The sequence below is a fragment of the Myotis davidii genome, unplaced genomic scaffold (genome assembly GCF_000327345.1).
Source record: "Myotis davidii unplaced genomic scaffold, ASM32734v1 scaffold10, whole genome shotgun sequence".
Classification (NCBI taxonomy): domain Eukaryota; kingdom Metazoa; phylum Chordata; class Mammalia; order Chiroptera; family Vespertilionidae; genus Myotis; species Myotis davidii.
In genome coordinates, this window is record NW_006283544.1 from 1,090,120 (window position 1) to 1,116,441 (window position 26,322).

General features: G+C 38.0%; 1 protein-coding gene across 3 annotated transcripts in view; it reads left to right on the forward strand.

The window, feature by feature from the left end:
• KLF12 (Kruppel-like factor 12) overlaps positions 1–26,322 on the forward strand; it is a 450,697-nt gene that overhangs the window by 325,687 nt on the left and 98,688 nt on the right. For all 3 annotated transcript variants that reach the window (XR_001514057.1, XM_015564759.1, XM_015564762.1), the window contains exon 6: positions 5,152–5,287. Coding sequence is in view for 2 of the 3 variants with exons in the window: in XM_015564759.1 (XP_015420245.1) it covers positions 5,152–5,287 (136 nt within the window). In the remaining variant the exon portion in view is untranslated. The remainder of the gene's footprint in view (positions 1–5,151; positions 5,288–26,322) is intronic.

Consider the following 26,322-nt stretch of genomic DNA (forward strand, 5'->3'; position numbering starts at 1 on the left):
GTTAATCTGTTCTCCACTGCTTTCTCCCCAGCACCCCATAGAGTGCTTGGTATCTCATAGTTGCCCAATAAATATCTGTTAACTGAGTCCATAAGTGAATTTGTGGATCATCAGAAGTGGTGGTTTTATATATTATCCAATATATATTCTGTAGTGGTATTTTCAGTTTAAGTGCATTAAAAAAAACCAACCAAAACACAAAACTGCCTAATTTGAATTAGTCCAGGAAAAGGTGAGGGACTTGGAAATATTGTGATGGAAGAGATGGTTGAAGAAGCACTAAATTTACTGTCAGAGTAAAATGGAATGATGGTTGACTGCTAGGTGCCAGGCAGGGTACTAAAGGCTTTGCATATATTATCTCACTTATTCACCACAGCAGCAATGGCAAGGGAACCTGCTGGATGAGCTGTGGGAAATCAGTTGCCCCAGTCAGACAAGTGACAGGCCCAGAAGTCACACCCAGGTTCTCTGAAGCCAGAGCTCTGTTTTCATCCTAAAGAAACACTGTGACTATCCTTTTAGGAACGATTTCTGCACCAGATGAGTGCAGGAATCGCTCCTAAAAGGATAGTCTTCTACTCTCTGACGCCATGATGCTGTGACTTCTTCCCTGCACCTTCTTCCCCCATACAGTCCTTTCCCTTCCCTTCCCTCCTTCTCCCACTGCCCTTCTTTCTCATGGCAGCAGCAGCCCTCCTGGAAGCCAAGGCTTCTTTAACTGGGGCATGCTTCAGCCTTGGCAGGGCGAACAATGAGGGCATCTGTGGGTGGCAGGCAGCCTGTCAGTGACTGAAGGGGGGAGAAAGGCTGACAGCACTCCAGCCGCCGGCTGCCTCACACCCCTTCTGTCCATCTGTGTCCCCCCCGCCCTCTCCCCTCCAGCCCTGATGGTGGAGGTAAATGGGCTTGAATAATTCCTTCTGTGATTCATTCTGGTTAGAAAAGGTTACTTTGTAAATTTCAATGTATGTTCATAGATTGTTTTTGTCCATATTTAATATGGTGACTGAAGGAAAAACTTCCTTTCCATTAAGAATAGCTGAATAGGCCTGTTGAAGTCTAAGGAAGTTGGAAGAGTGTTGAACCTTTTGGCAGTGCCTAGGATGAGGTAGGGGAAGCGAGAACGCACTGAGGTCCCTGTGTCAGTGCCAGTCCACTGTGGCCTGGGGGAAAGGAAAAGGAACATGTCTCAGGTGCACTGAAGAGAGGCAAATGTACCGGACTTTGGGTAACCACACACCTGGGAGGATCCACCCAGCTGAGCCTCCTGTCCGCTATGAGTCCTTCTCCTGAGCAGTAATGCCAGCCGATGGCCCCTCTGGGAGAAGCCCACCTGAGGCACAGCCAAGGATCAAAGAAGACGCTTCAAAACCAAAGTGCCTATAAGTACATTTTGCATATTTTGACTTGAGAAGGAAATGGTACAGAGATAATATGTGGCTTTTCTTTTTCATATTAACCGCTCACTTAAATGTATGCCACTTAAGGCCAGGCTTCCTCTTAGGAGGAGGACAGAGAGGAGTGTGATAGGCTGACTCTAACTGTAGTAGCCCCTTGTCCACGTCATTGCCAGGAAATCTCTGAAGGAGCCGGGAGAGTAGCATGGTACATTGATTTTTGTATTGCTATACTGCTGTGTAACAAAGCACCCCAAACTTTCATAGATTAAAATAGCAACTATTTTATTCACTCACAGTTTTGTAAGTCAAATATTTGGAATGGATTTAGCCAGAAAACGCTTATGCTGGTCATGCATATGGGTGGCTGCAATGCGGTCGGTCCATCCAGCATGGCTCACATCAGTTGGGGTTGGCTGCCAGCTGAGCAGCTTGTCTCTTAGGTTTTCCTGGGCTTCTTCAGATGGCGACCAGGTTCCAAGCCAGCAGGTTCAGCATAAGTCATTTATCATGATTTATTGGGGTGATCTTTACAGGAACAATTTACCATTAAGTGTGTTTTTGAAAGTCAGAGTAAATGGGTTCAACTTGAGGTGTTGGAGTTCTGCCGTTACCCTTCCAGGGATTTGATCACGGCGAGTGAAGCTCACACAGTATTTCACAACTCCTCCAACTCAGAGAACGGACACCTGCACCAGCCATGGCCTGGCATTCTCCCAGCTGCCTGGTCCCTTTTCCTTTAAAAGGAACGGAATCTCAAATGTAAATTCCTTTCAGATGCCTGCAGGTCCTCTATTGCTCTCTTACTTAGGGAGGTGGATATGTCTTTGGTTCTGGTGCTCAGGTTACTTTTGCATTTTCTCTGAATGGGCACCCAGTGAATGGGTGCTTCCTAAATGAACTGAGAAACTCAGAGACTAATGGAGGTTAAGGAAGGTAGATGTCCCTATCCCACATTTCATCAAAGGAGAATGGAATTATGCAAGTATGCAGATAAGCTAATCATCTGACCTAATCAGCAATGCAGATTTCAAAAAGCCTTTCTAATTGCTTCCTCATCTTGGCTGAAGGTATGGGTAAAAAGAGCTTCTCAGCATGATGGTAGCAGATGTATTTCATAATATTGATTGAAAATATTGGAAAGAAATCCTCAATTATAATGTTACTGAAAAGTACATCCAAAAAAGGACATCATATTTAACATATTTTAAACTTTCATTGAGATATAAACATAACATAATTTAGATGATCAACTCTCACACCAGCTCTTTAGAGTCTTTTGTATGGCTAGATTTTAACTTTCAGAGTCAGGCTGCTTATTGGTTAATTGCCCATATCTCCCTTGAGTTGTATTACTTACCTATGATAACTCTAGTTTTCTTGGACAAAATAGGACCACCAGAATATTCCCTTATCTTTAGCTAGCTGTTAAGTTGGTATCTTGGCAAAGGAATCTTAGTGCATCATGTTTCAACAACTTTAAATGTTAAATTGTTGACATTTACAGGCATACATAACACCACACAATATGTGATTCAGAAGCCTACATAGATCTGTTACTCCTTTTTGGCTGCATTTGTGTAGTTATGAATGATTGGTAACAGAATCATTCTATAACAGATTGCCCAAAAGAAACTATCTGTGAATTCCTGGTTGTAATGCTTGTATGATCCCTGTGACTTGTACTACATGAATGCTGGTTGTTCATCTTGACCTTACTTACTTTGAGCTACTCAGTATCTTTCCAGTACATTCTGTTTACTATAAGTTATTCTGAGCCCGTTTCTCTTGCCTGTTGCCAAGATAAATCTTAAATGATACAGTGCCTCAGTGCCTTTGGAGTGGCTGATGCTTAAGTAGTTATCAGATGGTTGCAGAACTGGTCCTTTCTAGAAAAAGTTTATCCAACATCCCTCTTCTAGGAAATCTTCTCTAGAGATCAGACACAAAGTCTTTTTGTCCCACCATGTGTGAGACAAAGAAAACATTCAAAAACTCTTAGAGTGTTACTGCATAATTCCTGGCATTTGCAGAAGCGAATGCTGTATGTACTAGTATATGGGGAATTGGTGAGGGCTAAGTCACATGACAGTGTATTGTTTTATTTGAGGGGCAGAAAATATGGATAGTCCAATTTATGACTTAATATCTTTTCTAGTTTCTATATCCAAACCCTTAAATCTCTAACTCATAGTTTCTTAACCTGGCACTCTTGACATTTTAGACTAGTTAATTCTTTGTCATGGGGGACGGACTGTCATGTGCATTGTACGATGTCCAGGAGTATCATTGAAGATGCCAGTAACATCTCCCTCTCCCCAAGTTGTGTCAAATTAGAATGTCTCTAGACATTGCCAAATGTCTCTTGGGGAGAAATTTGCCTTTGTTTGAGGACCACTAGTTTAGGTTATTTGAGTTATTGTCTCTTTAATTTAACCAACAATTACCAAGAACTTTCATTGTTCATACTACATTTGAATATGTGTATTCAATAATGTGTGACAGTAGGTTCTACAGATATACATTCCTTCCTAAGCATGTTTAGTTACAAGCATGTTGAAACTTTCTAGGTATAGTTTTTCTATTCATATCTTAAATGTTAGGTAGAATCATAAAAAATTGTTTGTGTGTAAAATATTATGAAATACTAGCATTTTCCTGATGATCTACCTAATGCATGATACACAGTAAGAAAAAATGTTTTGAGGAAAAAAATGAAATTGTAAATATACCCAGATGTCATTGTAACCATGACTTTAAGTGGATTTGCTTTTTGTAAGCAGCAGTGGTTTTAGAAATGTTGTTGGGCATTTTGAGGAGTGGCAATCTGCTTGGAACTGGCTGGCTTTGAAGCCACTAGTTCTAACAATGCCATTGGCAGCTAGTGCAGTATTTTTAATTTAGAAGATGTGTGTATTTTGTGCTTGAGGTGAGGGCTGATGGAAATCCTACACTATGGTTATTAAAGCTGTTCATAGAGAGAGGAAGGTGGAAATGCAATCTAATTTTTTTAAAGATGAGTTAAGGTTTGAAATGTTGACTATAATCCTCTCATTTGAAAGGATCTGAAAGTCCTTGTCATCAGGGCTCCAGTCATGGGGCGTTTCTTGCTTTGGCAAGTTCACATTGCGGGGCGGGGAGAATTGTATCTGGAAATGCCCTTTCGAAGAATGAAATCAGGATGGAGACAAAGAGTACTTTTTAGCACATATAAACACATAATTAAAAACACTACTACTGCTTCTGTCATTTTTCTATTCAAATTGTAGTAAAAAACTGAAGACAGTCATTCACTGAAGTATGAAAAGTACCTAAAACTTTGAGTCTTGCAAACCTTGTTCTTCTGTCAGTTGATTATGAGAGCTGTGAGCAAGAGCAGTAAGGTGGCCAGGATTCTGGCAGCAGAAGCAAGGAGAAGCCAGAGGGTCCAGCACTAACTTGTGAGCTACCTAATTAGCTTCTGACCACTCAGGAGTAGATAATATCATGGGTTTTATAGTTTATATTCCATAGTCATATCCTGAAACTATTGAGAGCTGATGAAGGTTTCGTAAATCAGATGAACCAGGGAAAAAGAGTCAGTGAGCGCTCAGTACATAAAATACGTCGCTTTCACTAATTCCTGGGATTTCTAGAGAATTCCGTGTGCGTGATATACACAGAAGAGACTTTCCATGCTTGGTGTTGGTCCAGGACAAGGTTAACTTTCTGCATGCTGATTTTAATTCATATATATGCCTTTTTTCCCCAGCACAAATGGACCCCCGAGGCCTATCTCCCAGACAAAGTAAAAGTGACAGTGATGATGATGACCTGCCAAATGTGACCTTAGATAGCGTTAATGAAACTGGATCTACGGCCCTTTCCATAGCCAGAGCAGTTCAAGAGTAAGTATCACATTCTCAGGATGAAATAAGAATTGCCAAGGTGTTCAATGGATAATGGAAATAGCGGCATCTCCTGTTCCCCAGACATGTCATTCTAGCCCTGACCTGGCACACGTGTCGACATCTTTCCATTCAGCCTGATGTTCTTTGGAAGGAGATTACATAGTTGGAAAAAAACATGTTTTGATTAGAAATAGACATCTGTGAATCTTTTCGGATACCACCTGCCCCTTCTCCTTAATTCTGAAAAAGTTGTTCATTCTGAATGTCATTATCCAATTATCATCATCATTATTATTACTCATATACAATAGTCAAGAGAAATAAAAATAGCAAGTATTGTTATTTTGTTTTGATAGGAAAGTATGGAATAGCTTTTTTGAAATTTCAAATTTGGAAAGTATGTTACCAAATTTGGAAAGTATTATGAAAAATCAGAACCACATGTAATTTTTAAAATGATCTTTTCTTTTTTCTTTTGTTCAGTCCATAGGGTTAGATTTCAGCCCTTGCTTACTGAAAACAGCTCTTTTTCTGTCTCTTTCAGTTCTGTATTTAGATTTGAACCTATGGCTAGTCCACTTACATTTTTTCTCTAGAATAATTTTTAATAACATAATCTTGAAGAAGATGAGGATTTAAATAGCGACTGTTATTGCTGACATGTGTTAACTAACAGTTTACTCAAAATGATTTTAGTTATTTACCATATATTAATTCCTTTCCCCTAAATATTAACTAAGTACCTACTCAGTTTCACATATTAAGCCTTAACATTTAAAAAAATTAGTATAGAATTTTAGAATTTAAAACATGTATGTATGTATGTGTGCATCAAATGAGTAACATATCTCTATGTACTATGTATTATTTACATTATGTATGTTTGTGTATTAGAGGAAACCAGGATATAGAGGATCTAAATTGAAATTTAGAGTGACGTCTGGATTCAAATTCACATTCAAGCTCTTAATGACTGTGTGAGTTTTGGCATATTATTTAACCACCCAGAGATGTTTCTTCATCTGTGATGAGAAAATCAGACCACTTAGCTTACGGGACTGTGCAAGGTGTGAGATAGTCCTAAGGCATACAAGCAAATCACAGAGTTTGAGCACATAGAAGGCTTTGATTATTGATAGAAGTAGTAGTCGCAGTAATAGTAATAGTGTGTAGTATAAGTAATATATGACAACCAAGAACTACAAGTGTCACAAGTGCCATCATTCTAATTGTACAAATCAAAACACTGAGGATCAGAGAAGCTAAATGACTTGTCCAAAGTCACATAATAGATGCTAACAAGACAAAGTTTTGGCTTCTGACTCCAAAAATCGATTTTTTCCTAAAAGTTTGTAATGTCTGTTTCCATAATATCCTTCCACCGGAACAATTTATAAAAACATTTTTTTTTTCAAATTTGCTCAAATAACTGGTTGTAGTAACCTAGTTTCTCCAAAGCAGATGTCAACTTGGATCAGGATGGCACTGAATCAAAGGGGTTACTGAAATTGTATTAAAAGTGATGGCATGCCAAGTTACCTCAGCGCTAGTTCAGTGTTCAGCACAGCAATCATGGGTTTGTGTGAATTAAATCCTAACGTCAAAGATTCCATGTTCTCATCTGTAAAATTAGACCAAATGGTGACAAGTTTCAATTCTGAGAAGCAGAATAAATTTCATAGACAATTTAATCATATTTTTTCTCTGCACCATATATGGAATATCCCCAAAATAAGTATACACGCTCTAACAGCTGATAGCTCAATTTTGAAAACGAAATGTTAGGCACATGGTGTAATATATAGTCCCTGTAATGTAGAATGCCACACCTGAAACCTATATGTTCGTATTGACCAGTGTTGCCCCAATAAATTTAATTTAAAAAATAAAATGTATTTTAATAAACACTGACTTTATAATTATTCAAAGTGTGTATATACATTTTCGACACTATATATAATCACTATATGTATATATACACTGAGTGGCCAAATTATTATGACCACCTGATGTTTGTAGGCAAATTAGCTATAATTTTGTGCTGAAGTTGCTAGAGGGCCAAACCATTGTAAATAGGGAAGCAGGTTGTTTACCACGACAGTAGAAGTGATTTTTTTCTGAATATATGGGTAAACAACGTGATTTTACAGCCTTTGAACGTGGAATATATACACACACACACACACACACACACACAACACACAAATATATATAGTCTGAGTGTATAAGTGTTTATAGATATGTGTGTTTCTTTCAGTTCAAACTTTCAAATTTAGAATTTTGATTACTAAAATCTAAATTATGCTTACTCCATTTGGGGCTTATATAGCAAGTAATGGTTATATTTCTAATATTATGTGCCTATGATATAATGCTATATGTTGATGTAAAACTTTTTTTAGAGTTTTTCAATGTTCCTTCATTTATTTATTTTTCTTTTTATTGAACTTACTGGGGTGATAATGTGAAACTTTTAATAATTTCAGAAACCAGAGCTTCATTTTCAACATAACCTCTCTGACTTGCTCTGTAAAAACATTTTCAAACCACAATATTTAGTATAACTGTACCTATGCCTGCCTTTATTACTGTTAAGAAAGTTGCGTGTATACCTAGGGAAATGCCAGATTCATTATTCATGTAAGTGTTTTCATTAAATGATTAGTAAAGAATACTGAGCTGTCACCTGGGAAGCCCTAGAATGCTAGGACTCATCAATAGTTAATTAACCATCATTCAAGACTAAGTATGTGTGTATCAACACTGGGAAGTACAAAGGTGGTCTTAAATGGAGCAAAAAGAATGTTTTCCAGAGACCTCTTGATGTAGGTATATTTCAAAACTTACAATAATAGATCGAGAAAAATTTCATTCTGGGACAGATAAATATATAATCCTTCCCAGAGAATTAAAAAATAAAAACTGTGCCTAGGTTTACCCAAAGTTAACTTTTGTGACATGTCTTTCTGCTCTTCTATTCTTTATGCACATCTCTGTTTCACTATTAATTTCTCTTTTTTATTTTCCTGTTTGCCTTTGGATCTTGATGCCTTTTATTAACTCACTAGAGGATTAGTGCACGAATTTGTACACCAGTAGGGTCCCTCGGCCTGGCCTGTGGGATCGGGCTGAAACTGGCTCTCCAACATCCTCTGAGGGGTCCTGGATTGCGATATGGTGCAGGCCAGGCTGAGGGACCCCACTGGTGCATGATTGGAGCCGGGGAGGGACACAGAAGGGCTCGAGGGAATGTCCAGCCCGTCTTGCTTAGTCCCAGTCGGCCAGACCCCAGCAGCAAGCTTACCTACCAGTCGGAGCATCTGCCCCTTAGTGGTCAGTGCACATCATAGCAAGCAGTTGAGTGGCCTTACCATATCATTAGCATATTACGCTTTGATTGGTTGAATGGCCGGCCAGATGACTGGACATTTCGCATATTAGGCTTTTATTATCTTCTAGAGGCCCGGTGCACAAAAATTTGTGCACGCGGGGGGGGGGGGGGGGGGTGAGCCTACTTTTTGGCAGATTCTATGAAAACTCACATAGTTTTTATTTCATTCTTCCTATGATCCTGCTTTTATCCTACAGATAAAGAAATGCAGGCTCAGAGGTTTACTTTGTTCGCAGAGGCCCTACAGCTGGTAATAGGCAGAGCTCATATTCAAATCCATGTTTGCCTGACTATAAACCCATATTCCTTTAAGATGGCAGCTCCTGTTTTTATGCTGTGCCTTTAAAAATCTCTAAAGTCCAGCGGTTCTCAAACTGTGGATCGCGAACAATGAAAATACATCCTGCATATCAGATATTTATATTATGATTCATAACAGTAGCAAAATTACAGTTATGAAGTAGCAACGAAAATAATTTTATGGTTGGGGGTCACTACAACATGAGGAACTGTATTAAAGGGTCGCGGCATTAGGAAGGTTGAGAACCAGTGCCCGGGTCTAAACCCATCCAAAATAAAAAGATTTTTTGAGTCTTGAAAAGTAAGAACGTTTATGAACTAATTTCAGATTTTTTTTTTAAATCTTTTGCCGGGAGCCGGTCCATCCTTGCTGTTTCAAGGGACCTGGCATATATGGCATACTGTTCTTAATATGTTTGCTCACCTTCTTGGCGCTGTGTTTTAATCAAGGTCACCTCTCCGAGAAAGGTTGTTTCCCCAGGTAGGGATTTCCCCTGAAGTTAGGGAGGGAATATAACCCCCTCACTAAGTGCCAGGCGGGTAATTAATCACTTTAACTACGAGCAATCATGCTTAAACTACATAATCTTTACTCCCTGGAATGGAGATAAGAAACGCCCTAACCTTTGGAATAGAGATTGATAGGATTGAATCAACTGGTATAAATACAGATGAAACAAGGCAACAGAGAGACAGAACTTAGAACCTACAGACAGAACTTAGAAGACAGAACCTACACAGAACCTAGAGACAGAAGAACTTCGCTGGAGAGAACATGGCAAAAGATCCTGGACAGAACCTGGCTACAGAACTTGGTCCTTCTTCGCCGACTCCGTCCACACCTTTGGGGACCCCTGGACCTGCTGGGGCTGGACCCCAGCAATCTTTAACTTGTTACTTTAAAGATAATGTGATTTTGGAGGAAATGATTCCATCAAATGCCTTGATATTGTTTGTTTTTTTCCCTTTTTAAAAAATCTTTATTATTGCGAGTATTGCATATATTCCCTTTTTTTCCCCATTGATCCCTTCTAGCCTGCTCCTGACCCCCACACCTAGCCTCCCTCACCCTATTTCCAGTGTCCATGGGTTATGCATACTAATATATGCATACAAGTTCTTTGGTTGATCTCTTATCTCCTCAACCCCTCACCCCTGCCTTCTCTCTGCTGTTCTGCAATATCACAACAGATTGTTTTGACATTTTAAATATAAACCTTATTTTAAATTTGAAGAAACATTAAAAAGAAATATATTTTAAGTTATATCAAGTACTGTAAATATAATTTTGAATGTTTAACATTAATTCTTAATTCAAAATAATGACATTCATAGAATACATGTGGTATTGGCCAATATGAAGTGTACTTAAATGTAGAAATTAATACTAGTTTAACCGTTAATCCTACCTAAAATTCAGTGATAATTATTCAAGTTTAAAAGGTTAAGCAAGTGTTCTACATAATACACCAGATAACTTTTTTTATTAACCATTTTATTGTTTTAAACATATTTTTATTGATTTCAGAGAGGAAGAGGGAGGGAGAGATAGAAACATCAATGATGAGAGCGAATCATTGATCGGCTACCTCCTGCATGCCCCCTGGGGAAGGGTCAAGCCTGCAACCCGGGCATGTGCCCTGTCTGGGAATCAAACCATGATCTCCTGGTTCATAGGTCAACGCTCAACTACTGAGCCACGCCAGCTGGGCTGTCTATCACTTTTTAAACAGAAAAGTTTGTTGAAGTTGAAATGGTACTGTGTCATCTTATTTTGCACCCCTTGACTGAAAGATTTGAGAGTATTTGGGTCATGTCGCTCCCTTTTATGCTGATTAGAATGAACCCAGCTGAGTTGATTGTGTCCGAGAAACTGTCAGAGAGCTCAGTATGTCAAATGATTTCAGCTTTTGCTCTTAGATCCTTCCCAGATTATTGTTTCACTAAGAGAAATGTATATCTTTATTTAAAAGCCTAAGGTGTTTGGGACACCTTCAAATTCCCACTTCATTCATGTCTAACCAAAGCAATAACCTCTGATGCCGCCCTTTGGATGGAGCTCTAGTTCTCTCGCAGTGACTGCCCTGGCTGACAGGGGGCTGCTGGTGCGTAACTCTGAGAGGTTTCACTCTGTTGCATTGGGAAATAAATACTTTTAGGTTGTTCTTCTTTTGAAGGAGGTCAGAAAAAACTACCGATTTACTGTGAATGAACTCAGATAAAACCTGAAGTGTATGCCTTGCCTTCAGCAGCCCAAGTGTCTTCTAAACCTAAAGAAAGAAAAATTTGAAATAATGGTTACTGAATAACTCTTGCCCTGGGTTTAGTAGCAAAATGGAAACTGTACACTCAACACAGTTCCTTTTATCTGCTTTGGGGACAGAGTTGGTCCCTTTTTAAATTAAGAAAAGTGTAATCAAGTTCGGCCAGTAATGTGAATTATTTCCTGAATTATCAAGTTAAGTCATATATTCATGTAGTGAGGAATTCATCCATTTTTTTAACCCCGTTTACAGGCTGGGGTTATGAATGATTCCTAGTACTTGACAGCAAGGGATTCAGCATCAAAATATATGTGATGAATTAAAATACAATGGGATAAAAACATGAAGGGTGGTGGAGAGAAACAGTGGGGGTGGCACATAACTCAGACCGGAACAGAGAAGAGCACTGGCGTGTGGTCGGGGTGCATAAGTTCCTAATAACTGGTGGGTAAGCGAGTATGGGGGAGAGATGGGAGATGAAGCAGCTTGGAGAGGTAGGGAGGGGCCTGATCAGGAAAGACAAATTATTCTGTAGACAGGGGGAACCATCGATAAGCTTTAAGAGGAAATCGCATGCCATGCTCAAGTTTCTGTTTTGTAGGTATCATCTCAAGGAAGCTGGGTATGGTTGTGCAGATTGAGCACTGCACTTAGCTTCTGTATGTTGAGTACACAGAGGGCACATACCATGTCCTCACCATCCTTGTCTCTCTAGGGCCAGCATGGTGCCTGGCCAGACACTTTTAAAAACAGTCTATACTAATGAAAGGGTGCTATGCTAATTAGACTGGGTCGACTGGACATCTTCCAGTTATCCTGCCTTTCTTCCAGACAAAGCCATGGTGGCAGGGGCCAAGGCAGAGGCAGTTAGGGGTGATCAGGCCAGTAGGGGAGGGAAGTTAGGGGTGATCAGGCCAGCAGCGGGGGGGAAGGGGGGGCAGTTGGGGCAATCAGGCATGCAGGCAGAGGGGTTAGGGGCAAACAAGCAGGCAGGCAGGTGAGGGGTTAGGAGTCAGCAGTCCCAGATTGAGAGAGGTATGTCCAACTGCCGGTTTAGGCATGATCTCGCAGAGATCGGGCCTAAACCGGAAGTCAGACATCCCACAAGGGGTCCCAGATTAGAGAGGGTGCAGGCCGGGCTGAGGGATCCCTCCCCCACACCCCCACTCACCCCATGCATAAATTTCATGCACCGGGCCTCTAGTATTGAATAAACTGGAATCATTGATCTTGTGGTGTTTATATGCACGTGGAGGGGGTAGGAGCAGAAGGACAATAAGCATATATTTCTGAAGAAGGTAAGTGCTGTGGAGGTAAGGAAAGTAGGATTTGAGTGCTAGGTAATGTGGAGGAGGTAGACACAGTTTACTATTTAATGGCAGGTATTCAGGGAAGAACTTTCATAAGATCATGCTTTAGGAGGGACCTGAAAAGTTATAATATCAAGTCTCAAGGATCTCTAAAGAAAGAGCATTCCAGGCAGAGGGAATAACAAATCCCGAGACCCTGAGGCAGGAAAGTTCTGGAGTGAATAAATGAACAAACGAACTCACTGACCAACTAGAGAACATGAATTAGAATGTCTTAATGTTACAGAAGAAAGTGTGCTCCATCGAGGCCAACTCATTATTTTAGCATCACATTCCTAGAGAGAGTCAGGATAGTCATTTAGAGTCAGGATAGTCATTCAACAACAACAAAAAGGAAAAACGAGCATGTTAAATTCTTTTTCTTTCAAAACATTTGCTTATTTTATGCCTATTTTTTTTGTTCTGGGTTCTTGACACTTATACATCCCCTGATGAAGCAAAAAACTTATCATCCTAGAAAAAAATTATTATATATTATTACTGTCTTTAGCAGCCATTAACACTTTTGTCCCTAAAAATGATGTAACTATAGCTTATTCTCAGACTTTGTGTTGCGTGAATCTTTTTGATCATTAAAAGATAAAAGGGCCCTAGCCAGTTTGGCTTAGTGGATAGTGTCGGCCTGTAGACCAAAGGGTTCCAGGTTCAATTCCAGGCAAGGGCACTAAGGTCAAAAACAAAACAAAATGATAAAAGGTATAAAATGGGAGAGCTATTACACAGATGTTGCTGTTTTAATAGTGTTTTTTATTTTTCATCTCTCTGGTGGCTATTTTATACTCTGTGCATGATGTTAAACAATCAATTTGACACACAGCCCACCCCAACTGAATAATCATCTTCTTCTATAAATATAACTATAAATATAAGCAATTTTTAGCCTTTCTAAATATTTGAAAATTATTGGAGTAACTGAGTGTTGATTTGTTTTTCAAAGTGTCATACCTCATTCTCATGCAAATTTATTACCTCTTGGTGATGAACTTAAAAATAAATATAAATCAAACTTTTAAAAACCAAACTTTTTATTTTTTTAAGTAAGGGATTCCAAAATTACATCATGGATAGAATTGAGGAACCAGTTTTATTTGAGAGTGTCTATTTATTTTTGCTACTTTTAAATTATTTTTAAAATGACTTAATACTAATAATTTATAGGCTAACTCATAATTTTAAATAGAATGGTATTTCATGTGGACATACGGTATACTTTAAACTGATTGCAAGTATTTATTTGGTTTCAGTTGCTTGACATATTTTCCCATGAGCAATCTTCACATAACTTTTTTCTTTCTGTATGTTCTACCTATAATCATATTGCAAATTTATGTACACAATTTATATTTCTCATATATATTCTTAATGAATGTAACTAGTGAGTATAGGTAGTCATTTCTCATGCATTTTTGATGTGTGTTGACATAGATACTCAGTGATAATGTTGAAATATTAATGTTTTCTACAAGTTCCTGGAATGATTCATCACTACTTCATTTGTTAATATAGTCAGAGTACACATGATAAAGAACCATACTGTAATAGAGTCGAAATTAACTCAATTCACCGGGATATAATCTTTTTTATTTTCAGTCAAATGCTCTAGACACTCTCTCTTCTTATTACTCTTCATGAGTTATAGCCAGTGTGCCACAATTTTCCTTTACTTTATAGCACTTTGGCATACACTTGAATCTCATCAAATACATTTACTTACATGCATCAAATGGAAGTAAAAAAAAAAATTGAAGGATAAGTTTTCATGGAGAACCAGCTGCTATACAGAAAGATGTGGTATAGATAACAGAAAGAGAGCTTGGATGAGAGTGAATCTTACCTGGCGGACATTTTACCATGATATTCTGCTTTCACAATCACACACCTGAGTGTGGCCACCCAGAAAAAAGCTGCATCACGGCTTATCCTAAAAATGAAATCCTAACCCATGTGCAGTTAGCATAGTAAAAATGCCAGCAAATGTTGATAATATTGCTGATTAATCTGCTAAATTATTAGCGTAGGAAAAAAGAATTCCAAGCTTTAAATTATGAACTACATTAATTCTGACACACTTTAGTTTTAAAATTATCTGATCTGTTATCAGTGTTATTTTATCTCTAGTTATGGGAAAGCATATCTAAAATATAAAAAGTGAAGCTTGAACTTAATTATAATGTAATTATATATCCTTCGCTAAAATGATCATTATATCAATCTTATTTTTGTTGTTGTTGTTGTTAATCCTCACACAACGATTTTTTCCCATTGATTTTGAGAGAGAGTGGGAAGGAGGGGTAGAGACAGAAAGAAACATTGATGTGAGAGAGACACATTGATTGGTTGCCTCCTGCACACACCCTGACTGGGGCCGAGGATCGAGCTGAGCCTGCAACCAAGGTATGGGCACTTGACCAGAATCAAACGCATGATCCTTCAGTCCAAGGGCCAACTCTCTAGCCACTGAGCCAAACTGGCTAGGGCTCCATCTAAGTTTTAATATTAGATTAGGTCAAATAATATTTCTAGATAGAATTATGTATCTTTCTAAATAATTTGAATAAAAAGAGTTCTGTCTGTCTCCTTCCCTAGGTACCTACCTACCTACCTACCTGTCCTTCTAAATATTGGTTAGTGTCATTTTTGGCTGCAAGTAACAATAAACATTACTAGAGAGCTCAAACAGAGTAATTTTTCTAGTATAACAGGACAGGCTGATGGAGGTGCTCAGAATATTCTCAAGGTTTCTTTTCTCTTTCTGTTTTGATATCCTTTACTTGTGGCTTTCTTCCCAATAGTTATATGAAGTCAGCTATATTATTGCTAGGTATGCTGCTCTCATTCTAGTCAGAAGGGAAGGAGTAGAAGCAAAACAAAGAAAATAACAAACCAGGGGAACATGGGAGCCAACCTTGTCAGCTCTCCTCTTGAGCCCACCCTGTGACATCTGCTTATATCTTATCAGCCCAAACTAGTTTACATGGTCCCAATTATTGGAACATGGCTAAGGAAAAGAAAAATATGGACAGGATGGAGTCCGTTCACCAATAATAACTACCGCCAAACTTAAAATTTAATTTAATACTTAAAATATATACATGATACCTCCCCAAGTCTGATACCAAATTCTTTTTTAATCAACTATTGCTATATGGACAACCTTTCCAAAACTCAGTGGTACACTTCATAAAACAGTTCTCTTCCATGTATCAGCTAGGCAGCTGGGGCAGGTCTACAGGTTGTTGGAGCTGCACTGTTCCTCTCTCTAATTTTTCCAAGCCCAACAGACAACCCAGGTCATGCATTTCTCATTATAGTGGCTGGAGCACAAAAAGGCAAGCCCAACTTGTACAAACACATTTTAAGCCTTTGCTTAAGTCACTCATCTGCCAACCTCCCATCGGCCAATGCAAGTCACATGACCAAGCCCAGCATGCCCTACCCCAGGGGGATGGGTAGGGAACTTCCCATGGAGATGGGGAGCTTTAAGAGAGTAATGACTAATGTACTATTTTGGAAAATAAAGGCTGTTGATCGTACAAGTAATTGAAATTACTAATTTACCTATTTTTAAAATCTAATTTCCTACATTTTAGCATTGTTCCTTTATAAAACTTCTGGATGGTTCTGATGGATCTCATAAATTCTTCTTTCTAAATTCATTTAATGTATTTTTAAGTCAGTAATAACTATTGTACATATATTCTGTCTTGATATTTGAATTTCATAGTGTAAATCCTCATCTCCAGGGTTATACTCTCAGAAACATTTTATTTCACCAAGTACTTTTGCATTTCTAAAATAGAGAACTTTACAGAAGGCTAATTCCAGCTGAATAAGCAAAATATTTTCAATATAGTTATGGTTAGGGATAGTTGGACTTGGACAAGGACAGGACTTCTCTTTCAAATGATCCTGGAAGCTAAGGACTTCACCAGTGTCCTGGAGAGAAGGGTATTTATACTTGCAATTATTTATATTTCACTGAACATATTTCTGTTTAGATAACTATAAGTAGTATGTATTTAATTCATTTAATCATAGGGAGTAGTATTTCCTTAAACATTGTCTAATTTTCCTCATCAGGTCCTCATGTTAAAAAAAAAAAAATGTTTCCTTGCCCAACCCAGTTTGGCTCTGTGGTTAGAGTAATGTCCCATGGACTGAAGGGTCCCGGGTTCAATTCCTGTCAAGGGCACATCCCTTTGTTGCAGGCTCAAACCCTGGGGCGAGTGCAGGAGGCAACCAATCAATGTGAGTCTCACATTCATGCTTTCTCTGTGTCTCTCCCCCTCCCTTCCACGCTCTTTAAAAGTCTATGGAAAGAATATCCTCGGGTGCAGGTTAACAAAAAAACAAAAACAAAATAAATTTCTTTTTTTTTTTTTTTTTAAATATCTTCTATTGATTTTTTACAGAGAGAAAGGGAGAGAGATAGAGAGTTAGAAACATCGATGAGAGAGAAACATCGATCAGCTGCCTCCTGCACATCTCCCACCGGGGATGTGCCCGCAACCCAGGTACATGCCCTTGACCGGAATCGAACCTGGGACCTTTCAGTCCGCAGGCCGACGCTCTATCCACTGAGCCAAACCGGTTTCGGCAAAATAAATTTCTTATTGTTGGGAAGTACCTGAGTCATATGGAACCAACCAACCCCCTAGTATCTCCAGCAGGTAGGTGAGCAGAAAGCCCTCATTCAGGTTTGGTGCAAGGCTCTGAACACTGGGGTCAGGCATCTGCAAAATCAAGGGTTCTCAAGACTGCTTGTGCATCAGAAATGCCTGTGGAGCCTGGAGAAATAATGTGTCCCATCATGGGAGATTCTGACTCAGGAGACCTGGGGGAAATAGCTGGGAATATGGTTTTGAAAAGACTTCTCAGTTGATTCTGATGTACCTAGACTGCCCAGGGTTGCTGTTTCAGAACTACTGTACCAGGTTAACTGTGTGATTTCTCATTTCTGTCCACTTTGTGGTGGATCACTCGTAGTAAAACTTAAAAATAGACTAAAAAAATAAATAATTTATGTTTAGTCCCTAAACTCAAATTATCATTGATTAATCTCTTATAGTGCACAAAATGTCAAGAATAACATGAGCTGTTGTGCCTTTCCCCCCTGATTTCTGAAATTTTATTGCTGTGGGCTACAACAGTCATAAAACACAAATAAAACATAAGAATTGAAGCTATTATACAGATAATTGAAAATAAAATCTTTGAGCTAAAACTTTATGACCTTTAAGCAAAAAGTATTTTTGGTCTTCAATGCTGCATCCAGTCTCTATTTAGCTCTCTGTATGTAAGCACTACTACAAATAAGAGAAAATATGGAATTGATTCTTATAGTTTCAATTTTCTAATGAATATATAAAATGTATTTTAAATTGTACATTTAGAGAAATGTTTCTAATATATAATAGGAAAATTCAAAGAAGAAATTGATTAGAAAAAAAATAAATGCCTTTTGAAATCAAGAGATTAAAATATCTTCTTGTCATCTTCTATTGGGCAAAGTACATGGTGGGGTTAAAATACTAATTTTCACTACAGCTTTTTTATGAAGCTTATTATCCAAGTAAAGTCAGCAGACCAGTAAAGGTTTTACCATGTGAGAATATACAGCAAAATTAGAAACTGTTCAAGAAAAAAACAAAACAGTTATTGATTTAGCAACATGTAATGTGTGCCCTCGCTGGTGTGGTTCAATGGTCACGGGTTCAATTCCCAGTCCAGGGCAAGCACCTGGGTTGCAGGTTTCATTCCCGGCACCAGGTGGGGTGTGTGTGGAAGGCACCAATTGATGTGTCTCTCTCACATCAGTGTTTTTCTTTCTATCCCCCTCCCACTCTCCCTTTCAGTCTCTTTAAAAATCAATGGAAAAAAATATCCTGGTGCAAATTCACAAAAAGTAAGAATAAAAATAAATTAATAAAAAAACACCAGGTTTGTACTTACTAAAATCAACTCGTGTTGTTGTTGTTGTAAATGTATTTATAGCTTTGGCTTTTCACGCCTACATTTTTACCCAAGTTTCCAGAATGACAGCTCGTTTGAAACGAATGTGGGGTATTATAAATCTCGCCACATGTATCTTTAAAAGATCAAGATTATACAATAGTGTTCTAAAAGGGATTGCATGGTTAATTATTAGTCATGAAAATGAGTAACAGGTTGGTCATGTGCCTAAAAAATCAGGAAGAATATATTGGAAGTTATTGAAGTAGCTCAGACATGAGCAGCTCTGGGCCTGAGCCAGCCTCTGGCGGTGGCTTTTGAATAAGTATCAGTAACAATAGCCCTAAGTGTTGTATTAAAAATGTAGAGCTTGCTGTTATCAATTTATTTTTATTTATGTATCTCACAGTGTTCCTTACAATGAATAATCTCATTTTTCAGAAAAGAAAAATTAGATTCAAGAAAGTTAAGTGAATTAGTTGACATCATAGAACTAATAATGAATGCTATTAATGGTACCCAGTCAAATGTCATTTTCCACTACACGTTAAAAGTGCTCTTTCTTGCATTCCATCTTAAAGGGAAAGGATTTGTGATATATATTATAAATGAACAATTGATAGTTTTAGTGACAACTATATTCTAAAGGAAAAAGTGGATGAAGAAGGAGTGGCCTTGCCTTTGAAGTGAATAATGTAATTGGGAGGAGTGTTGGATATAATGATGAAAGATTCAAATGGAACTGTCCTGGTGGTATTTGTAGATCTGTAACTGGAACTGATTAGAGAGAACTGGAAATATAAAAAGGGAGTCAAATATCAAAATGGCCTAAGAACAATTAATGGGGTTTATTTATTTTTATTTTTTGAGGTATCATCCTAATATATAAAGAGCCAAGGAGGTCACATCCAAAACAACTGAACAGATGACCAAACAGGCTGCGTGGGGTGACCAGGTTGGCAGGGGGGTTGGTGAGGGATGACCAAACAACTGAACAGCAGGCTGTGTGGGGTGACCAGGCTGGCAGAGGGGGGCATTGGGATCGGGCCTTAACCGGCAGTCAAACATCCCCCGAGGGGTCGCAGATTGGAGAGGGTGCAGGCTGGGCTGAGGAGACACCCCCCATGCACGAATTTTGTGCACCAGGCCTCTAGTTTACATATAATAAAGTTCACTTGTTTTAAGGGTTCAACAATTGTATGTCCTCATGTAACAGCTACCCAAATCAAGATACAGAACATTTCTTTCACCCAGAATGTTGCCTTGTGCCCCAACGTCACCCCAGTAAATTCACTGTCTCCTCCCAGCCCCCAAACAACCATTTTCTTGTGTCTGTTACCAGGGATTAGTTCAAGTCCTTCATTTATGGAGTCACATACTGTGTATCCCTTTGTTTGTCTTCTTTCTCTCAACATTTTTGAAATTCTTGCATGTTATTACATTGCTAAGTAGTATTCCACTGTATGGATATAACATAATTTATCCATTCACTTCTTGATGAAGATTTGGATCGTTTCTAATTTGGGGCTATTATAGTAAGGCGCTGTGAGCATGCATGTGCAGCTCTTCCATGGACATGTTTTTATTTCTCTTAGGTAAATACCTAGGTGCATGTTTATCTTTATAGGAAATCACTAGTTTTCCAAGTAGATGTAGCCTATTACATTCCCACCAGCAGTGTATAGGAGTTCCAGTCATCCCACATCCCCAGCTACCTTTTGTATCAATAGATAGTCTTTTTAAAGTCATTCTAATGATTGTTTGATTTTTAAAATAGAATCTGTTCAGTTCTCCGCCATGAACCCAGTTTAGTAGAAAGACCTGCAGGGAGAAGGCAGAGGAATGAAGGAGTCAGTCAGTGGCAGAGGGGCTAAAAGAAGCACCAGGAAAAGAGGGAGGAGTGATTTTCAACCAGGTGCTGTCCCGCTGAGGTTCCAGGAGAGTGAAAAAATGAGAGGTCTATTCAATTTAACAAAAAGAACTAGAGACAACACACACCTAGTTGTTTTGTATGAAGGACATAAGTGCCTGGATGCAACAGGTTAATAGGAAGCAATTGTGAGTGTTGAAGAACTAGGGAACTATGATTTTACGGAAGTAAATGTAGAGATGTGGCTGTGAGGGTGATGAAAAAAATAAGATGACAACATATTAGTGATGGTCATTTATATCAATTGAGATCTGTCTACCGAAAGTGAAAAAACATTTGAAATAGTTATTCAAATAACTATTATTTGAATAACTATTAGTTATTTGAATAACTATTCAAATAACTATTTGAAAAATACTCTCTCTCACACACACACACACACACACACACACACACACGCACACACCATGTGGATCAAATGGAAGTCCACTTTAGTAAAGACGTAGTACATTTGCTCTAAAAAACAAAGAAACAACAACAAAAAAACAGTGCCAGTACTCTGTATAGAAATGATACATAACTGAAAGGGGGGGAGAGGAAGAGAGGGAAAATTATAACATTTAAGGTTCAAAATATATTTTTCCAAAGTTTTTGAACACACACACACACTCAGCCTCTCCCTCCCTCCCTTTCTCCCTCTCTCTCTGTATTTATATAAATATATTTATTTATATATTCATATAAATATATATTTATTTTATATATGTATTTATATAAACATACGCTCATATAAATGTATATTTATTTACATATAAATAACTATGTTTTGTTTATTTAATAATTCTATGGACAAATCGGTGTGGATAACAATTATGAATTCTTATCTATTCAAAACATATTTATTAAAGGTCCAGGATATGCCAGAACCATTTTTATCTTCTCTCCATTTTTATTCTAGGTACATGTTTGTCTTCTTATCCACATGAACTTTGAAATTCTCCTCCCTTTCTTTGATGTCTTAACTTCAAGCATGATTAAATATTTGTAAACTTTAATCCAAAGTTAAACTTGTAGGTTGGGCCTTGGTTCATTTTGATGAGAAAATAAGGTGCTTTTCCTTTAGTAGTAGCCCTTTTGTTTGCTAGCTCTATAATATTTTTTAATGCTCTAACCTTCCTATTTCTTAACGATCAGAGATAGGAGAGTCTCTTAAGTACTTCCCAGAGTACTTAAGGAACTACAGTTACTTTTTACATTGCATAGAACTAAGATCATAAAATCAAAATCACAGATAAAATTATTGATTTATTCAACCACTCCTACTAGATCACTTTGAGTGACTGCATTGTGCTGCATAATGACACCTCAAACATCAGAAGGGAATTAGTTTATTCTTGTACTCAAGTCATTCAATGCTTATTGAACATTTGCCTTTGTAAAATGCTATGCTAGGCTTTGAGGTAGAGAATGTCATCTGTAACATGCAGAGAAAGATTTCATTTTCTGTCCACTGTGATACCTAGGATATTTGTATTCAAAGAAGATTTCCAGGGCATTAAAGCTTTTCCTTTGCAGCAATTTATGTTATTGTTCATGCACGATCCCATTTATTGAGCATTGAGTATATGCCAAAAAGTCACCAGTCACCGTGGAAAGTCTGCATGGGTCAGACAAAACCATCTTTATCACCAGGGAAAAAGATTCACGATTGTCTCAAATGTTCTTTTCCAATTTAGGAGGGAAAAGGGCATCAATACTTGCTTTTTTAGCAAGTCTGATGCTTGTAAAATGCAGACTGTTGATTTTGAAACCAGTTATAAAGAAATAGAGGAGAGCAGTAGTAACCAGGCTGTAGCTGGGAGACAGGGACTCCAAAGATGTGTATTGCACAGTGCAGAACACAGGTAGATAGGTAAGATAAATTATCTGTTACATTAAAGATTAGATAAAGGTATCTAATAAATGTGTTAATTAATGGTTTCTTAATTCTGTTGGCTATTTAAAGTGAAGGTAAACCCTGCATAGGACAGATTAATCTACGGATTCCTTCATGATCTTTGCACTCTCCTTATAATAATACCTTTTAGGAAGAAAACGGGGTATTGCTGATGGTGCAAAGTCAGAATGTTACACTGACAACTTGGAAGAGTTAGAGTTTTGAAATTTCTTCATCAGGAGCAAAAGGAGAACTTAACAATGTTTTCAAAGTTATGTTTAAGTAAAATGACATCAGACAATAGGCAGGGTTTAACTGTTTCAACTGGAATAAACACAGAAAAAAAAAAAACACCAAAAAAAAAAAACAAAGAAAGAGAACTCCACATAAGTTGTATGTTTGCTCTGCTAAATACATTGAGGTGTGTATAACTATGTACTTGCAATTATTTTAAAGGCTACTCCAATATGTGGCAAAAACTACATTTTTAAAGCTGAGTTGAGGAGCTGGTCTGCCCCATCACTGTTAAGCAGTAGACCTAGGACATACTGCCTAACTTCTGTGGACTTCTTTTTTCCTTAAACAGAAAACAAGGGGTTTGAACTGTATTATCTCTTAGGGCCTACTCAGGTCTATTGTGTACTAAACTGTTGACTTGCTAATATACTTGAAAGGCCTAATCTCTCCTCAGTAAATGTAACTTCTGTTAACCATCCAATGTCTGGGCCATTTAGCCTGTGGGTCCAAGTTTGTGTCTCTCCTCTACTGTGATTCATAATAACTGTCGAGAATGATAGCTTCGTCTTAAGTAGGAGAGCATGTGTATTATGATTTAGCACAGTTTTATCCACATTTATAAATTTGTTTTTTAATAGTCAGGTACTTTGCCCTGGCTACCTTGGCTCAGTTGGGCATCATCCTGTGTATTGAAAGGTTGCAGGTTCGATTCCAGTCAGGGCGCATGCCAAGGTTGCTGGCTTGATCCCCAGTAGGGAGTGTGCAGGAGGCAGCCAGTTGGTGTTTCTATCTCTTCCTCTCCCTTTCTCTCTTTCTAAAAATCAATAATCAGTTACTTCAATTTAAATAATCAAGCAGGTGTTTGGAATTTAGAGTTTTAGAAATAAAAGTGTCAAATAAGATTTAATTTAATGATAATAGATAAATTGTAAAAGACACAATAAAAAGTGTCAGTAACTTTTATGTGAAAAGTATTAATCTTAAAGACAATGGTTGTTATGGAAGGGAGTCCTAAGCCAGGAAATACATTCACATCAAGGCTCCAAACTTGGTAAATGTTATTGTGCCAACTATAAACTCTGAGAATGAGAAGATAACATCTGGTATCAGAAAAGTTGCTTTCATTATACTTTTCAAGATAACACCTATAGAATTCTAGATTTTAGGACTCATTTTAACGAAGTTTAATTATTCTTTAAGTTGCAATTATAACCCAATTATATATAAGTGAGTTGCCTACCAATATTTTTACAAACTTGAAGCCTATAAGTGTGCTCATTTGTACTACTAGATCATCTTATTTGGGGGCAGGTCACAAAACAGATCTCTAACCATCTCTGTTCACATGTTCAAAATTCCAGTAAATGTAATTCTTGTGGTGAACACAAGAACTTGGCCGAGTGCCTATAACGTAATAAAACCTCAATAAATGTTAGTTTTGCTGCTTCCTGTTATCACTTTGTATTGTATGTAAGAGTTGTCGCTTTGCACTAGTTCTTTCCAAATCCATGTCTACAGATGTCCACTCACAAAAGACTGCACAGCTCGGTACATCACTCCAGCGCACATGAGCCAGACTCGATCGAGCGTCAGGCACCCGTGTTCAGCATGTGCCCTCGCCATGGGCTAGCAGCCACTTGTTTAATAACCAATGAATGTTTCGCATGTGTGGCCAAGATAATACATGAGAAATCATTTTGGTTCTTGTTAACGATAAATAATGTATACATTTGTTAGAAGTTTGTATGAATTAACTTCGAAACAAGAATTTCCATTACTCTTTTTCAGGCCTCGGAGTTGTTTTACTATAAGGTATTGTTACAAATATACATCTGAAGTGTATAAGAGAATGCATTCATGTGGCCTTCTTATAGCTGAAGATGTAGAATATTTTAAATACCTCAAAAGGTTCATCATTTACTCCCACACAGTAAAAATCTAGATTATTTTAGTACTTCTTCATCCAGAGCTAATCTAAATTACTCCAGTGGAAGATGGTCTATTGACCATTTAAAACTATGAATTTCAGTGAATGCATATTCTTTTGTGCTCTCTAGTGGGAACAAAATACAAGGCAATTCGGATACTGCCATTAATATTACAGAAACTGTCAGAGTTTGGTATTTATCAAAATATATTGTTCTTTTTATATTTACTTCATAATTATTAAGGACATTCATTTATAAAATAATTTGTATAACTAAATATTATTGTTATATCTTATACTTGTGGATTCTGTGTACAATTTCATTGTGAAAAGGTTTCTAGAACTGGTGGCTTTCAACTAAGAAATGGGTACACATTGGAGTGTTAGGGCTCACTGGTGTGTTGGAATCAGTTAAGAGAATGGAGTTGCAGCTAACTGGCTGGAAATGTCATTTAACCTGCTATCTGTCCCAGAACCATAGTGAGTGACCTTCAGAATTTGGGTTTGTTTATGTCTATTTGCTTGTCTGCATGACACATGGGAATTGCCTGTCTATGAACATGTAAGAAAGCAAGTGAAACAGCTGATATACTGTGTGTGTGTGTGTGTGTGTGTGTGTATCCCACATTCAAAGGCTGTTAAATCGCGTTGTTTACCTTCAGAAAAAAATCACTTCTACTGTCATGGTAAACAACCTACTTCCCTATTTATAATGGTCTGGCCCTCTGGCAACTTCAGCGCAAAATTCTAGCTGATTTGCCTACAAACGTCAGGTGGTCATGATAATCGGACCACTCAGTGTAGCTCCATGGCTTACCATATTTAGTTCATTCTACCAACCAAATAGCAAATTGTGGGGGCAAATTTCTGAGACTACTCCAGCATGATGCCAGGTTCCTGTTTTGATTGTATTCTCTTGCCCACAAGGGTCATAATTCCAGAACAATAGCCATGACATTTGATCTGACAACAAGATTGTATATTTTATTTTTTTACTTTTTCCTTTTCCCATCTCAAAAGTAATTTCAAGGTAGTTTATGTAAATGTATCAAGTATGGTGTAATTGATAATTAACAACCAGGAAAACTAATCACGTTGCAGGAAAAATAATGCAAGAGCAGTTAGACAAAGCTAGGAAACTGTTAATACTTAGATATGCACAGCATGAGGTTCTGCCTAATAAATAGAGGCAGGATGCTTGTGTCATCCCTGTGTACTTAAAGGTCACTTCTGAAACACTTTAGAGTAGCCACAAAATATTGCCCTCAAGAAGACAATAATTGTTTTGGACCTGATAGCTTATTTGGAATGACAGTTAACGTGGTAGGAAAAAAAATCAAACCCTGTCTGGGTGCCTCAGTTGGTTGGAGTGTCACCCCATACACCAAAACGTTGTGGGTTTGATCCCCAGTCAGGATGCATATGGGAGGGAACAGATCAGTGTTTCTCTTTCACATTGATGTTTCTCTCCCTCTCTCCCTTCTTTCTCCCCTTCCTCTCTTTCTAAAATCAATTAAAAAGCATATCCTCAGGTGAGGATTTTTTTTAAAAAGTCAATTCAATGAGGAAGTATGAAAACTTACATTGAAATTGTGCTACAATATCACTTATTAATACAAAAATACTTTCATTTCAATTGCATCATTAGATAACAGACAGTCCTAATATATAAAAAGCCAGGAGCCGTCACGACTGAAACAACTGGACAGACGACCGAATAGCAGGCTGTGTGGGGTGACCAGGCCGGCATGGTGGGCAGTTGGGGGCAACTAGCCCGGCAGAAGA